The sequence below is a fragment of the Colias eurytheme genome, chromosome 15 (genome assembly GCF_061535395.1).
Source record: "Colias eurytheme isolate Ceu_HAF_F1 chromosome 15, ilColEury1 Martin Lab GWU primary, whole genome shotgun sequence".
Taxonomy (NCBI): domain Eukaryota; kingdom Metazoa; phylum Arthropoda; class Insecta; order Lepidoptera; family Pieridae; genus Colias; species Colias eurytheme.
Window position 1 is genome coordinate 10,451,044 of NC_142994.1, and position 18,216 is coordinate 10,469,259.

The window sequence follows — 18,216 nt, forward strand, 5'->3', positions numbered from 1 at the left end:
ACTATTGCTTGCTAGACAGGTTTCAATAACATTTAAAACTAGATTTCCGCCCGCGGCTTCGCACGCGTTTGCAAAGGAAAACCCGCATAGTTCCCGTTCCCGTGGGATTTCCGGGATAAAAACTATCCTATGTGTTAATCCAAGTTACCCTCTATATGTGTGCTAAATTTCATTGTAATCGGTTCAGTAGTTTTTACGTGAAAGAGTAACAAACATCCATACATCCATACATCCATACATCCTTACAAACTTTCGCCTTTATAATATACATTAGACTATGTCTAACAGATTGGTGTAGGTTGAGTTGTGGAATTCTATTTGGATAGAAGTTCATTAATATTGAAATAATTAATTTTTAGTTATCTAATTTAATGCAGTAGTATAAATTGAAAACAAGAACAAGCCAAAAAACGGTGTTTGTTATCAAATCAAACTTTACAGATAATTCAATGATTACTTCCTACTTCACCATAAACAATATATAATGATCATGACAATTATTAGAAGTAACGTGCTGTTTTATTTATTTTATAACTAGCTTTCCGCCCGCGGCTTCGCCCGCTTTATCTAAAACATAATAAATTATACACTAAAACCTTCTTCTTGAATCACTCTATCTATTAAAAAAAACCGCATCAAAATCCGTTGCGTAGTTTTAAAGATTTAAGCATACATAGGGACATAGGGACAGAGAAAGCGACTTTGTTTTACCTGTATGATTTTTTGTTGATTCATTATTCTATTACGTTCGATCTGCTGAAGAATTTATGAGGATAGCTCATACAGACGTATCTATCTTGAGCAGTATCTTATTTTTTCAGGGCATCACGCGAGAATGGCTGGACCGATTTCGATAATTTTTAGTTTTTATGTCATCGTTATTATCAGGAGAAGGATCAAATGAAAGAAAATTCAAGAAGTATGCGCCAAAAAATTAAGAAAATGCACAAACGTGACGTTCAATTCATATATGTATAACTTCACGAGTTTGACATTTGTGCGAAGGCAAAACAATGTCTGTCGAAAAAAGCTAGTTATTTATAAAATTAATTTACAAAAACATGTCTAGAAGTTTTTACAATCAAGGGACCTTATAAGGTTTCGTTATTAAAAATTGTCATTTTGTGCAGTGACTTGCGGACATTTTGTCTCGAAAGCTGAAGGTTGTTTAACTAGAACGGAAATTTAATTCATAACTATACAGGTTTTGACTTTTGGTCCCTTTTAGTTAAACCCAATTTTACATTTACAGTGATGTTATTTCAATATCAGAATAATTACAATTTTCCTATTTACTCTTCATTTATTTTTAAACATTATTATCATTACTTCCGTTTTGTTTTTTCTTCCTATATATAAATATTTCAATATTTTAAGTTTAATAATATTACACAAATCGTGTTAAAAAGTTTTATTATTAATACAATAGTTAATTTTAGTATTTTAATAATTACTGACTTCTTTTAATAATTTTTGTAAAGCGTTATTCCACCTATTTTTACCACGCTTTGCATCTGTATAAGTATGAAATCGATTCCTTTAGACTCGATTTTATTTTAAATTTGTTTTTCTTCTTTTACATTATTTATAACTAGCTTTCCGCCCGCGGCTTAACCCGCTTTGTATTAAGCCTAATAAATTATATACTAAAACCTTTTTCTTGAATCACTCTATCTATTAAAAAAAAACCGCATCAAAATCTGTTGTGTAGTTTTAAAGATTTAAGCATACATTGGAACAGAGAAAGCGACTTTGTTTTATACTATGTAGTGAAGTTTTTTCTTGAAACTTATTTCAATTATATTGTTTCAGAAAGGATGCGGGCTGGCGTGTGGTGGAGCGCAATCGCGCTGTTTCTGCTGCTCGTAGCTTCCAATGCCATCCGAACTGTACAGGTAAGGAAAAATATATTTTTATATAATCTGCATATTATTTGTTAAAACTATTATATACAGAAAACCAATTCTTAAGATATTTTTAATAGGATCATAGTTAATAACAAGTGAGCCCACTCCCTACATGACTTTAGTCCTACGCGTCAATGTATTAATTAGAATTTAATCAATTACAGTACATGTACTGCAATTTAAGTTTTTATACATATTTTAGAATAGAATTAGCTTTCGAAATGTAATAACCAAGCTTTATTTTTTTTTAAGCTTCCAAAGGAAATAATTACCTACATTTTTGTATTTCTTTTCGTATATGAATACGTTTATGTTTAAACTGTGAATACGATAAATCCGGTCTAGTTACATATTACTAAAACATATAGAATTTTGATCTGAAATCTTAGGCAATTCATATAATTACTATGCCTGTTCTTAAAATTGACATGTTGAAATCTAGAGTTAATTAATATTTATCGATAATATACGAATTCAATAATTCGTTCAAATCAAGTAAGCGTGTAGCAGTACTTCGCATTTCTAATTGAAGTAAGTATATTTTTAACTAGCTGCTCCGCGAGGTTTCACCCCCGTGGCTTCACTCCTGTTGGCCGTAGCATGATGATATATAGCTTATAGCCTTCCTCGATAAATGAGCTATCTAACACCGAAAGAATTTTTCAAATCGGACCAGTAGTTTCCGAGATTAGCGCGTTCAAACAAACAAACAAACTCTTCAGCTTTATAATATTAGTATAGTACCTATAGATTAATATGCTACTACTGTTTGATGATTTTTGCTTTCCATTTCCATATTTAACGTCGCTTTCATTGAATCCCAAGGCTCTGACATAAACGTGATTTATTAACGATCAATAATACAGCTGTACCGTAGTTTAGAGTAAAAAGCTTATCTACTTTGAGCAATATTTTTCATGTAAAATGCATGAAAAATATTGCATGCATTATTTTTCATGCATTTTATGCGTAGGTACTGTGACTTTTATTAAATGTTTGTTTAGCTCCAAAACGATTAAAGTTAGATAAGACAATCATAACCAGTTAGAAGCAACTGTTAAACACCCTTTTTGTTATCGCTATCGTGTTTTGCAAAATACCCATGAAGTACAAAATTTCAATGTTAATTTCTGCTTTACCAGCGCAATACAATATTTCAAATATTATCAGTGCCTATACCAAATACCATATCATATACAGTTTAACAATCCACAAAATATAGTTATCAAAGTGCGATTATCAACAATGCTATTAGTACCTCGTGTCTTGTTTGCGACAAGGTTGTGCGACAATCGACGATTGGCTGCCACGGCTAACTTGCACAACCTTTTTATAAACATCGATTTTAATGCTTAACGAGTTTTGAGAATCGATTTTTTTATCGATTTCTTGTGAGAATTACTTTTTCAGTTATTATAATTCGCATTCATTGATTAAACTTTTAAGTGAGATGGAATTTGATTTTAAACATTAACATAATATATAATTAATATGTATATTCATATTCAGTTTGGTACATCTACGTATACATATTTAAAATTAAATTTTATTGCTTTCACTTTCATTTATTATTTCTTAAAACAGACACTTTATTGAGTTTATGCTGTCATTATCCGTATTTAAAATTACAAGGACTGGGCTTTTCAAAATAGTTGAGTGAATCGAATTAAGTCCGGTTCGTAAATAATTGATAGATTGAATGAAAACAATTCGCTTTGCTCACGAATTCATGATACTAGATTTGTGACGCACTTATTTATTAAAAATATATGCTAACAGTTTACAAATTGTTTGAATGCAATAATTCAATATAGAGTTTTATAAATGTAGAGTTTACATTACATAATATATCTCAACTAATGTATTACAAACAGAATTTATACACAAACCCTTTGATTATTGTACATGGCATGGCAACATGGCAATTTATTTGCGTATACATGCATCTCTACTTAATATGAATCTTCAATTCGATGAAAATTAAAATTAAAAAATCTTTAGTTCCTAAAAAATAAAGTAAAAATACTATTTATTACATCGAAATTGCTCGATCAATTAACTATTTTGATAGGGTTAAAAAATCAATGGTCATAGGAATAAGTTGATTACCAGGAAAATAATTTCTTACCTACACTCGTGAGAAATTAGTGTTAACAAAAACACAACAATTGATCGCTATGAACAAAAGCAAGTACATATAATCTTCCTGTGAACATTAGCTTAGTAACCATTTAATTTAGCCATAAATTTTCGAAAGGTATTCGATATATCCAAGCAACAATCTGTTAACAATTGCACATCGTAATTCCTACACGTTCGTCTGACTCCGATGCGATGGTTATAGATGTGAGCTATCATTTAGGATAATTTTATTTCAATTATGGTTCTGTTATTTCTGAAGATATGTGAGTGGCGTGATTTGAATTATTTTTATGCGATCTCTATAATAAATGAAATTAAAAATACTTGAAATTTTTAAAGATCTGATAGATCAATTAAACCGCTAGTAAATTTCTACTTCACTATAGATGTATCATATTAATTATTGGTTTTATATACATATTATAATGGTGATAATGGCATAATAGAGGCTTTTAAGAAGTCTTAATTTATAAATATTTGGAACCTAACTATTAGAACATTAAGATTTATTACATACAGCTATTAAAAACTATGTGTTTATAATAAAGTGCAATGCTTATAATAATAAGTAATAACATATATTTTAGTGATATTAGCGAGAAAGTCACAGATCCAATCCGTCGCGTAATTACTGAAAGTGTGTTTTCTATTATAGTGCAGTCATATATTATATTATACATAGGTTGCATATATAATATGTTAAGTTTCGTAAACGAAAGTTTGTAAAACAAAGTTATAGGTTTGTACCTGCTTGTTTAATTAAGTTTTAATCAATGTGAGTAATCAGTACCTATGTCTATTGAAGTATATATAATAAATATATAAATTATTGAACCAATTTGGATTAAATCCTAGAATACTGGTAATGCACGAAAGGTGTCATTTTTGTGGAACGGCTAAGGGAAATTATAGCAAAGTTGAGTCACCAAGGTTTATATTTTTTTAACTATTAAATATTAATTATATTTGTAAGTAATCTCTGTACAGATGGAAACAATAGTTTCAGTAGTATTGTGTTGTCAAATCAAACTTCCGTTTCAAACGAAACCTTCCACAGCGACCTTCGTTATGGAGAAATATCTAAATTGATCTAAGTTCGGATAATTATTATGTCTAATATTTTTTTTGGTAAATTACTTGGATTGTTATTAGGAAAAAATGTTTCTACAGTTCACTAGCTGTGTAACCCTGTTTTGATTCGGTAATATGATTCCAAACTGGGCCCCTTATTGTCAAATCTTTCTATATGTAGCCGGTAGGTAGGTTGTAAATGTTTAATGTTTAATGTCTATGTCTTCCTAACCCATTGAATATATAGAGCAAGGACTATATTTGATGATAGCAGAAAATAATTTATTGATTGATATATTTTTGTTGATTGATATTTTTAAGTGATATAATCCAGTTTTATGCACTAAATGGCCTATTACGATGTGACAAATAGTTTTATTCAGCGGAGTTGTTCTCAGCATACTTTGCTAAATATAACACAATCTAATCAAGTTTTCCTTCAATCAGTCATTACGTAAATGTCACGTTATATCATACAAGCTGCAGTAATAAATTTAGTTTTGCAGTAACATCGGAACCAATTTGATTGCATGATGAAGTTTTTGTAAGAGATTTAGGTTATAATGGTCAATGCCAGGATTAATTGAAGTCTTCATAGTTTTTGCTGTTCATTAACAATATTGTGCAAATCATTAATTTGGGTGAAGGAATTGGTGTGTACGAAGGTCTATTAAGAGAAAACAAGCACAAAATACATGAATACATTTTATTTTTAGTATTTTAATTATGTAAATTATGTCTTTTTACTTATGTTTTAAGTTCTTCTTATTTTGTGTAAAAAACAACAATCTTGAAAAAAGTAATATTTAATTTTATTGATTAAGTGTCTCTTATGTTTAAATTACATATAATATCTATGTATTTTTTTAAAGTTGCGTGTTTAAACTTAACTTTCAATATTTTGACGGGTTATTGAGTATTCGCTACTTTGTAGAAATTTTAATCGATTTTTATATAATTTACATTTAAGTTGCTTTCTTATTAGATAATCCGGGTAGGATTAATGATGGTACTGATTTAAATTATATTCAGCTGATAAACATCAATCATAGATCAGTGAGAGATGGTTTGTACATCAATCAAGCTTCACTGTGTTGTTTGAGATTATTACATAGCATTTTGTAATTAACATGCTTATTATTTATATAATAGGTACCTATTTAAAATATTTTAAAGTTAATTAAAGTATTTCTTTTATTTAATTGGTGCATGTTGTTTTAATTAAATTGTAATATCGTATTTGTATTGGTTTTGGTAAATTACAGTATTATAAGTTTAAGAATAATGAGAAAAAAAAATATATTTTACGAAATTAAATAATTTTGAAATGCGTTCTTTAGTACTTAATCTTGTATTTATAATTAATATTTTGGGTAGATAGTAATTGTACGGATATCAAACATACTTGTAACGAGATCATAAAATAAGAAAGGCCATTGTACTATTTACATAGAATTCTCAATTACAAGGAACCATGAATTCTTTAATTCGTTTATATGCATTTATCTAATAAACCTCTATATAATCTTTCCGCTCTACTTTTATAATTACCTAAGTTTACTTCGTTCATATACTAAGTCTAGATTATAGTGCATCTAACAATGTGACCTCGATGCGGTCTTGTATCTATTAATAATAAAAAGTTATCTATCCGTAATAATACATTAAGAATAGCGCCACGCTTAGTGGAAAATTAATTAAAATGATTATTTACAAACAATTTTTATCAATCTACACAGAACTTAATTTTTACTATTAAGTATCAACACTCGAAGAATCCTACATACTAATTGAATCAAATTATAAAAAAATCAAATCAAACACGGTTATTGCCTATGAGACGGTATACACAGTGCCTGTGGCGGCAGAAGCATAATACATTACAGATGTAATATTATGTATATTCGTGTACCTTTTCTAAATTGCATATCATAATTTGACAAATTGACAAACAAGGTCTTGCTAGCGACGTCTTGATTTCTAGACAATATTTAGTTTATATTTAGTATTATTGGTTGCACTCAAATATTATAATGTACGGTTGGAAGAAACAATATTATGGTACTGACATTCTTTAATGTTTTCATGTGGTCCAGTTGTATATATTAAAACTGCAAACTTCTCTCAAAAACTTCGTTCACAAAGCGCAAAAAATCTATTGATAATCGAAGATCTATTGGGTCATCTATGACGCAATGGAATTACGTTGGACCAGTTTTATAACTAAAGCGACAGTTCAAGGCATAAAGTGAGGTTAATTAATTATAATTCAAACTATAATCGTCGCACTTTCACCGCCATTTCGTTCGACGTGAAACATTTCCATGTTATGCGTCAGTGGACTGACTTGACATTCTGTTGTTATTTTACTGTGTAACATGTTAATTTGTTGTTTTTCTTCGTTCGGAATATGGAAGTTTATTTTGTGGATATAAGCAATATAATTACTGAAACCTTTTGTTAACCTAAGTATGATCAAATCAGTATAATTGTCATTCGTTTCTGAAAGAAAAAGAGATGGGATACTTATTTTATGACCTTTTTTATTGAAATATAGACTTTTTATGGGTCTTAAACTGCATCATGTCGTCCATCCAAATCATGAATATAAAAACTTATAATTGGATAATTTTTCTTATCACTTGAAAAACTAGTGATTTCTCTGAATCGAATCAATTATGTTTTTCTAAGTTTTTACGTTTAGTATTCTTATACTTTCAATACCTAATTATTATTTAGAATTTCTGAACCTCTACTTCACTTTCTTCGAACATAACATTAAATAATAAACATTTTAACTATATTTCCTTATCTGCCCATAAAACAACTTTCCCTGCCCTTTAAGCATTTAATGGAGAGAAGAATTGAACCGTGGTTATGAAGACCTGTTAAAATATTAGGCACGTAGCTGTAGGGTTTATGTAAAAAACATGTTATTACTACAAATTACGTATTTACCGTGAAATTAGTTACAGAGCTTTGATAAAACCCTTTTTTGGTTTTAGAATTTTAATTGTAAGACTTTTTGATGTTATAAATTAAATAATAAAATTAATTTATCCTGTGTAGAATTTAGATTTAGGCTTTCTTGGAATCTATCTATACTTAATCTAGTTAATATGGGTAATAAGACCAAAGTTTTCTGGGTATAATGTTATTTAAAAATATCGAAATACTAAATTATGGTTCTGGAAAAGGAAGTTTTCAAGTTTGGACATTGTGCTGATTAAGTTTCAATAATGAAATGTCTCAGACTGGAAATAATATAATCATAAAGATTATGGAAATCATTTGACCGCATATAAAACGATTTCTTATCTTTTGCGGTTTTGACGATTTTATAATGGTTTCCGTATTTTCCTTATTCATTGTTTACAGAGGTTCAACTAAACAATAGCACCGAAAATATTATTTTTTGTGACAAACAAAGAGATCTATCTATATATTATACACTTGCTTTAGTTTTGAATAATTTAAAACTATGAGTAAATATTTGTCCAAACTTTTACCATCTATATAAAGTTTTTATAAAATTACATCCACTATTTCATAAGTTTATTGGATTTATTGTTGTTGTAGTATAGGATAAAATATAGCCTATACGGATTCGGAAGAATCCCTCTAAGTAATGGTAAAAGAAATTTGGAAATCGGTCCAGTAGTTTTTGAGCCTATTCAATACAAACATACAAAAATACAAAGGTTTCCTCTTTATAATATACTAGCGGTCCGCCCCGGCTTCGCCCGTGGTACCTACATGTTTAAACTATCCTATCTCTCAAGTTGGATCGAAGTGCACATGGTGTGCGAATTTTATTATAATCGGTTATAGGACAAACATTGTGACACGAGATTTATATATATTAAGAAGTACTTATAGACAAATAAAAACCGGTAATTTTCCTTATAATTTCATAATTTCTTTGCAAAGAATGTTTTTGTATAGTACCATAATTGTCTACGTTATTTGGTGCGTGGAAGTAGCACATTAGCAATCGCAATTAGTATTTGAATTACAGTCTACTTTTTGGGTTATGTGTTTTGACGTATAAATGGTCGGAAAGTGGGTTATTCGCAAACCAGTATTAGGGTGCACTCACACACATCAGTCACCGTCACGGCACGTCACCGGACAGGATTTAAAAAAAATATGTATCAATAGTTCTAGTATGACTCTGTTCCCACACGACAGTCGCCGGCACGAAATCTATCAGTGACGTCCCCGGTCAGGCACGTCAAATAATCTTTCCATACATGTACCATACTTTTATCCCCACTCACCCGGTGCCGTCACGTCTCAGTTCAGTCAGCGTCGTGCTACCGTCAATTGCTACATGTTCTCTAGCGTGACACACGTCTAATCACTGACTAACCTGATGTATGTGTTCAATGATTCAGTCAAACCGGCGACGTGACTGACGGACAACATGACGGTGACTGGTGTTTGTGGATACGTACACAAACCGTCACCGATCAGTCATCGGTGACTTGACGGTGACTGATGTGTGTGAGTGCACCCTTAACGAATAGAAATAGAATTATTAATAGGTACTAATCGATATGCAACTTCGAATGCAAAAAATATTTGCGTGATTTGATAAAATATTTTAATTTATAAATGCAGATAATATTTAAATATAATGATTTATTAAGCTAGATACTTCGTCCTTTAATATACTAGCTGTTTGGATGTCACTGAATTAAAATAAAAACAATATCCTTTGTTACGCAGAAATAACTTTTTCTGGTGAAAGATTTCTCAAAATGGATTCGAAGATCTGCATAAAACACTCACAAACATATAGCGTTCACTTCTTTATCATCACAGACAGACAAAATTCTGTATTTTATAATTTATTGAATAAATTATTTTATAATATAACTAGCGGTCCGCCCCGGCTTCGCCCGTGGTACATATTTACGTTTTCTCTACATAAAAACCATCCTCGTACTTCAAGGAATATAATAGAAAAGAATTATCGAAATCGGTTCAGCCGTTCACACGTGATGCCATGACAACGCGAAACGGGTGCAGACCCGCCGCCTTTTTATAGCTCCCGCCGCGAAGCGCGTCGAACGCGGCAACTGATACACAAAAATAATCCTTATGGCTGCATGATTCTGTATTCACGCGCGATGACTTATAGCGTATTTCATGTATAACTTTGGTGTTTCTACACCGATTTACATGATTCTTTTACTATAACCTGCCCAGGAGTATGAAGAATAATTGTGCCAAATTTGGTTAAAATCCGTCGTGTAGTTTTTGTTTCTATAACGAATATACAGACAGACAGACAGACAGACAGACAGACAGACAAAAATTTTACTGATTGCATTTTTGGCATCAGTAGCGATCCCTTATCACCCCTTCATAGTTTTTTTTAAATATATTTCATGTACAGAATTGGCCTCTCTACAGATTTATTATAAGTATAGATAAGATTAAATGATCTTGTTGTGATCTCTTGGATGTAATACAGTGTAATGCAGCGACTCCAGGTAACTTTAGCTTCCGTAACAATCTCTATTGTGTAATTCAATGTCTTAACGTGTTAACTAAATGAATCTATGATGTTATACAAAACAAATTAGAGATAAAAATACCGGTAATTTATTAGTTGGAATGTAGGTTAAAGTAGAATTATCTAATTTTGATTGTTGGATTTAGTGTTGTATGTTTATGATAGTCAAAATTACACTAATATTAAAGAGGGAAGATATGATTGTGTTTGTTTAAAGTCGGCTCCGAAATTAAAGGGCCGATTTGAAAATGCACCAGCAGTACCTAATCTATAGTACTTCTGAGTGACATACGCTATATGTATTTAATTTTGTTTATATTATTTGTCAGCCTGGGCGGAGCCGGGACGAGCTAGTAGTATTTACAATTTATCGCGTACTTTATCTAGTAAGTAAAATACAGATCTAATGTATTTTCTAGACACGATGTCATGTGTCGTGTGACAACGAGAGATGTAGTGAAGAAACTTGGCAGTTTATGAGACAAGTTGTTATTACGAAGAGGAAAGTCAGGGTCACTGTCACTAGTGTTATTATAATGGGAAAGTGTATTTATATTACATGTAAATGTCTCTACTAGGGACTTATAGCACATATTATTAAATAGTTACAAGCCACTATAATGTACAACTTTTGATCCTTGTTTGGGCATCACAACATTTGTACTTATAGATTGAATTATGCTTTTCTTATAAGTCTAGCACAGGCTAGACTTATAGGCACAGGCCTAGAATATATTTATAGTATTGACTGGTTACATAACATTGTACTGTATAATAAAGAATTGTGAGAATACTGTTTGTAGTATTTGTGTATAAATTGAACAGTCCAATACTCATTTTGGATATAAGTTTTATAGATATTTGATGAACAAATTGCATTCGTAAATTGTTATTAACGGACTAACTACAATTGCTAGTCATTTTATCATTCACTGATAGAATAATGTAAAATTTTATTATGTTTGTAACAATTACAATTTACTGCGATGTTTATTGTGTCTGTATAAATCTGCCAAAATATCTACAAATTAAAACATGTCTATTATTTAGTTATGCTCTACGTAGAGCATAATGATTACTTATTTATTAATACGTTAAGTATAAACTAAAACTCGTATTCAGTGTTGTTCAGTATTAGAATATTGCATATAATTTTTTCGAACGCACTAAGAACGACGAAAGAATGCTGTTTACACTAAAAGAATTTGACATAGTGGGGTTAGAAAGGCCATTCGCTCGTTTGATCTAAATATACTGTTATAGGATGAAGAAAGCACACAAACAAACCTGTCAGTTGTTATTCATATATATATACGGGTATTATGTTAGAAGATGATCACAGATTACTAAATAGTTCCTACGTGTGACTTCCACTAATTATTATTCAGTGATATGACTATACGCCGCGTAGCATCACATTCTTTTGACAGGATTTATTTTTATAAATTTAGGGCTGATTTTTCAATCCTTGGTTAAAACTTATTCGTCGAATAACGTATTAAACTACCATTTCAAAAATGTATTCTAATTATTGTCCGCATTTGACAGTTTACAGGTGACATTTTAATATGTTCGCGTAATACATTATGAGACGAATACATTTTAACCAAGGATTGAAAAATCGGCCCTTATAGGATTTGTTTTGATTGCCTTTGAGGATTGGGCATTCTACCTAGAAAAGGACTCTTCCATTGCAACTTTGATGGCGATGTTAAATGTCCCTTTTTATGTGTCTATTGCTACGATTTTAAAAATATTACATAAACACTGGAACATATTTCATAATATCAAAATAGACCATTAGTTGTTATTTAATCAATCTAAATCAAGAGGTTATTATACTCAAATTATAACACAAGCGTAATTAAACATTACGGTGAGTCAGTTCAAATTGCCGAAAAAAAATATTAAGTCATTATATGGCCAAGACTAGATAGAAACAGATAGTTAAGATCTGATGTGCATTCACTTTACACAATATATGATATAACAATTTATTGTAAGTACTGCAATTATATCAATTAAGCTAACATTGCTCACTTTATGTAGGAACTGTGAAACTTTAAATTTTATTTTTGTCTATTAATTTCAGACTGTTTGATTTTTGTTAACCTTCTAGTGTGACGAAATATATTATCTTTTAAATTATTAACACTAGGTATAAGTAGTCAGTGCTACAAATTATGCTTTTAAAAACAGCATCGTCCGTATTGTTTTATTAAAGTTATACGGGAAACACTTGTTGATATATTACGATACAACTCATACTAAATTAACATAATATGTATTGTTTAATTTCAGTGATTCATCCAAAATAATCCGCAGTAAAACACAACACACACACAACACACAACACACAACAGTTTAAACAAATAAATAATTAATAAACTTTTTTTTTACAAATATAAAACCTTATCTTTCATTTATATAATATAATGTATGTACTATAAATACGTGCCAGTCTAGACCAGTTTTCAAGCCAATCGAATTAAACATATCCTTTCGTCTGTAGAAACCCAGTCGTGTGTTAAACCAATGCAACGGTATGGCTGATAAATGATATTAATTTAAAGACCTTGGATACCATTTACATTGTGACGCATGAAATAAAAGATTTATCAGTTAAACATAGTATTAATGATATTGATATTGTACTATATGATAATTAAAATGCTGTAAATCACTTTAAATTTACAGAATGTTAACAAATGATTCGGAAAAATTGCACAACGCAATGTAACTGAAGAAAACAGTAATAAAGAATGTCATTTAATTTTATATAACCCATAATAGGCAAGGATTACATATAAATAAATAGACATTTTCTTGATATCACAGACATTCCTAAGATGAAATCAAAGCATTTATTTTAGTATAGATGTTACATAGTCGGTAAATAATATAGGTAATTGGCTAAGTAGAGTTCAACATCAGTAGGTACAATATAAATATACTGGTATCATTCATACAGGGAAGTAAAAAGAGTTCTTTTTTTTATAAAAATAATAAATCAGAATGAACGTTTTATTGCACAAATAATTAATTAATTATACCATTTTAAGACAAACAAAAAGTGTCACTGATATTACCAAATCGGAGATGTTTATTTATTCTCGTATTATATAAAAAAAAATTGGTAAATTGTGCTTCATGAAAATAAATATATTAAAACATAATATCATTGTTTATTAAATATATTATTTTTATAAGATAGCACTTAAGTGAGTCAAGTGCTCTATTAAAAAGGAAATGTAGTACATAATTCATCAACCTTCACCCGCGATTATTTTTAACATTTAAAAGTTTTGCCTTTTCAATCCTTGTTGTTTAATTAAGGAGTCTAGAACCTAGACAGGCAATTTAAAGACCATTTAGTACTTAGTGTTAGTCAATAAAAACAATAATAGAATATTAATGCATAATATAGTTTTATAATTGGGGTTTAATCAATGGATAGAGATATTATGTACTTTGTGATTTCTTATTTTGATTGTCTGTTGGTGTAATAGTGCTTAAAATAGATCATGTAATTATGAATGATTGTAGTTTTTGTTAAGTGCGAAGTTCAATTGCACTTAGCATTTTAATATCTATACTTAATATTATAAAGCTGAAGAGTTTGTTTGTTTGTTGGTTTGAACGCGCTAATTTCAGGAACTACTGGTCCGATTTGAATTGGTTAGATAGCCCATTTATCGAGGAAGGCTGGCTATATATCATCACGCTAAATCCATCAGGAGCGGAGCAGTGCGGGTGAAGCCGCGGGGCACAGCTAGTTATTTATATGGCAGTTTGTATTAGTTCATTCTTACTAAATCGCCAGAAAATTGTGGTGTCTCATAACATAGTCAATAACTTGGCTTATAAAGAAGTTTAATTCCCTGATAGATTTGAAGTCGCGCAAATCATTTAGTACAAACTCCAGTTAAATTTTCTAACAAATGGGTAATAATGTGATTATTGTGTCGAGTCTTTGTTTCGTCACGGTCGATAACTTAGCGGTAATTTTTAATGGCGGATGAAGCAATCTTTTCAAATTGGACTCGTGCTACCTTTTACTAGATCCTTGTGCTTCTTTGCACTATTTATTGTATCCTTTGTTTGTAATAATAACAACCAATTGTATGAATTTACTTGGAAGAAGATTAATTGAGATTAACACAACATTCTTAGGTTCGTAGTTGGACGTTATGAATATTTTGACGGTCAATTTAATAAAAAAACTAAATAAATAAAAAGTTACTTTACATCCTTTTTTACGATCATCTAACTTAACAGATATTAATCTTATTTTGGCAATTAAAAGAAACAAAAATACGCTTATCTCCTCAAATTTAATTATAAGATAGCAGTGAAAGGTTAAAAATGTAATAGATGGTACATAAGATAATTGAATAATAGTTTGCGAAATGTAACAACATGGCGGCCACTTGGCTAACATCCTGCGGACAATGGACCGGCTAAATGCTTGTAGAAAACAATTAACAGACAATTACCTGATATAGTAATTAGACTATATAGAAATATGCAATGGTTCTTGGTGGGGATCCCGACTTGTTTCAGTAGTTGAGGGTTCCATCTCTAATTAGGTATACAATGTATTTTATTAAATAGAAAATAATAAAATACATTGTATCTTTCAATTGATTTGCGCATTATTTCCTTATTGACTGTACGTTCTTCTATCACTTCGTAAGAAGATTATGAAATACAGTCTACCATTTATCAAGGCGTTTTTGGGCAGTGTGGTTACATAAAGCCTAGCTTAAAATGTTTGTCCCTGTGGAGTACAAAGGTATTTTTGTCTTTATCGCGGGCGGAGCTAGCGGTTATATAGTTTGATTGACAAAATATAATACTGGTTAAATTCCTACTTTAACACTTTCTAAGTAGTAAGTTAGTAAGTCCAAAAACGTGAATAATTATGTTATCCGTAAACCATTAAACCGCGAACTTCCTTAGGCCTTTTTACGTAACAAGTTAATTTCCATGCGATAACCGAGCTTTATCTAAAAATTATAATGTGTATAAGGTTTGTAGAAAGTGAAACAGTTAAAGAATTAATTTAAATACTAATTATGCTTAAAATAGTTTATTTTAAGAGTTAAGGTGAAAATTGTCGTCACGAATATATTTATTGGCGCGGTTTTCTTAACGCACTAATATTACATCAGTATTATGTATTAGATTACTATAAAGTGTCTACTTTAGTTTATTTGTTATGTCTTGCCACAAGATCCGGTTTATTAAGAACTAGCTTCCACCCACGACTTTGTACGTGCATCCCCGTTTTTCCCGTTCCCGCAAGAATTTCGGGAAATCCTTTCTTAGCGGATGCCTACGTCCTAACTTCTACTACTACCTGCATGCCAAATTTCAGCCCGATACGTCCAGTGGTTTGGTCTGTGCGTTGATAGATCACTATATCAGTCACTTTTGAGTTTTATACATACAGATTAAGTAACAAGAATAAAATCTAACTGGAAAACATATGCATAATATATTGTAGTTTTCGTTAAAATAAGCCTATAGTTGATGGAAATTACAATAAGGTATATTATTAATAGTTTAAAATGCATGTGCCTTACTATGTGTATGGTAGTATTTAGTGCTAATATAAAATACTAGACTAGATTTCCGCCCGCGGCTTCGCCCGCGTTTGCAAAGGAAAACCCGCATAGTTCCCGTTCCCGTGGGATTTCCGGGATAAAAACTATCCTATGTGTTAATCCAAGTAACCCTCTATATGTGTGCTAAATTTCATTGTAATCGGTTCAGTAGTTTTTACGTGAAAGAGTAACAAACATCCATACATCCATACATATAAGATATAAGAAATATAAGATATAAGATTAGATATTAGATATCAAAAAATGCCCATATAGCTTTATACTTACAAAAACGTTACCTACTTGTAACTTGTAAGTACCTACCAGTTTTTATAGAGCACTAAAATCGATTGAAAAACCAGGTTCTAACCCATGTCCAACTAGGGAACAAAGACCTTCAGGGCAAAACTATATTTTAGTGTATTTAGAACAAAATTAGATTGCAGTTAATATTTATGAATTGTAAAATGCACTCGTTGCCTCATATCGATCAAGCTTGTAAGTTTACTTTCCAGTTTCTTGAGTTATTACATTGGCTGCCTTTGGTATGGGGAAGGCCCTGGTAAATACGTTTTCTGGTATAAAATCTCTTGCAATTAAGAGGGAATTAATCCAGTTAATGTAATTGTAGAATTTACTCAATTATCTCAGTAAAATAAATTGTAAACCTTAATTTGATACTAGGTACTAGATTAAAGGTAGGTATTCATTTTATAGGTACATATTTAGATACTATTCAATCAAATTTTATCTAAGCATTTGTATTTTTGTATGGTACTTACATTATCTTACTAGCGATAGAGTTTACTTATTACTTATTTGGCCTATTTTTTTTACGAATTAGAAAAAAAGACGTGTGGCACTCGGGGACTGCCGCGGTAAAGCTATTGCATATAATGCCTTCAAGCCAAACCTCCGTGCCCGTCGGAGTGGGGAGCGTGAGGTTTTTTCGTTACGGAATTTCTGGATTCGGTCCCCGCGCTCAAGGCCCGCGATAGAAGCTATACAATAGCTTAAAAAAAATGGCATTAAGGCATAATATTATGAATGCGCTGATTAGTTTATAACATTAAAAAATAGGTATACTTTATCTATTTTTGCTGCTTTTAGCTAAACTTATAAGCAAAATTGTGCAGAGCTTAAACCTTAAAAACTTGTATAGCGTTGAATTTAATATTTCTTGCAAAAAAAGTACCTATAGTGCATATTGCTATTAAGCCAAACACGTTGCTAACACTATCAATTTTACAAACGTATATACTTTTACGAATTTGACGTAATGATCGAGACTAGACAGCTACAACAGTTGAATGCGCTGAAAAAAGAAACAGCAATTAGTTACGCTACCAGTCGATCTCGGCATTCGATGAACATACACAATTTACATACTAATTATAAACAATAATTGTTTATCTTACGAGTCGTGATATCACTTGCGTGTGCAATTGAGTTCGATGATCTTAATCAAACGCGAGATTAGATTTTTCGCTTGTCCAATTAGTGCGTTTCAGTAATTATATTATGTATTATTAAGCTATATAATATTATAAAGCTGAAAAGTGTGTTTGTTTGACGTGCTAATATCAGGAACTACTGGTCCGATTTGAAAAATTATTTCAGTGTTAGACAGCTCATTTATCTAGTAAGGCAATAAGGCTATAATTATATCGTCACGCTAAGAGAAACAAGAGCGAAGCACTGCGGGTAAAACCGTGGGGCACAACTAGTATAAAATAACGGAGACAGTCTTCGTATGACTGCGTTTACTGTAAAGTTTTTGAAACGTAGGGATAAATCACGTTAAAAATTCGTTAAAAAGCCTTTATTCCGTTTATTGTCACTCGTAGAGTCGTAGTGGAGATGCATACGAAATATAAAAAAAAATGTAACCCGAATATAATTATAATATTAATATGTATTGTGTAGGTACTTATTAATGTTATAGATGCCCTTGTTTTTTTAT

At 30.7% G+C, this 18,216-nt stretch overlaps 1 protein-coding gene across 17 annotated transcripts in view; it reads left to right on the plus strand.

Annotated features, from left to right (window-relative positions):
- The window catches only part of LOC149902556 (uncharacterized), an 87,097-nt gene that overhangs the window by 17,956 nt on the left and 50,925 nt on the right, over window positions 1-18,216 (plus strand). For all 17 annotated transcript variants that reach the window (XM_090110470.1, XM_090110464.1, XM_090110477.1 and 14 more), the window contains exon 3: window positions 1,813-1,895. In XM_090110470.1, the coding sequence (XP_089966596.1) occupies window positions 1,818-1,895 (78 nt within the window). In that variant the 5' untranslated portion in view covers window positions 1,813-1,817. The remainder of the gene's footprint in view (window positions 1-1,812; window positions 1,896-18,216) is intronic.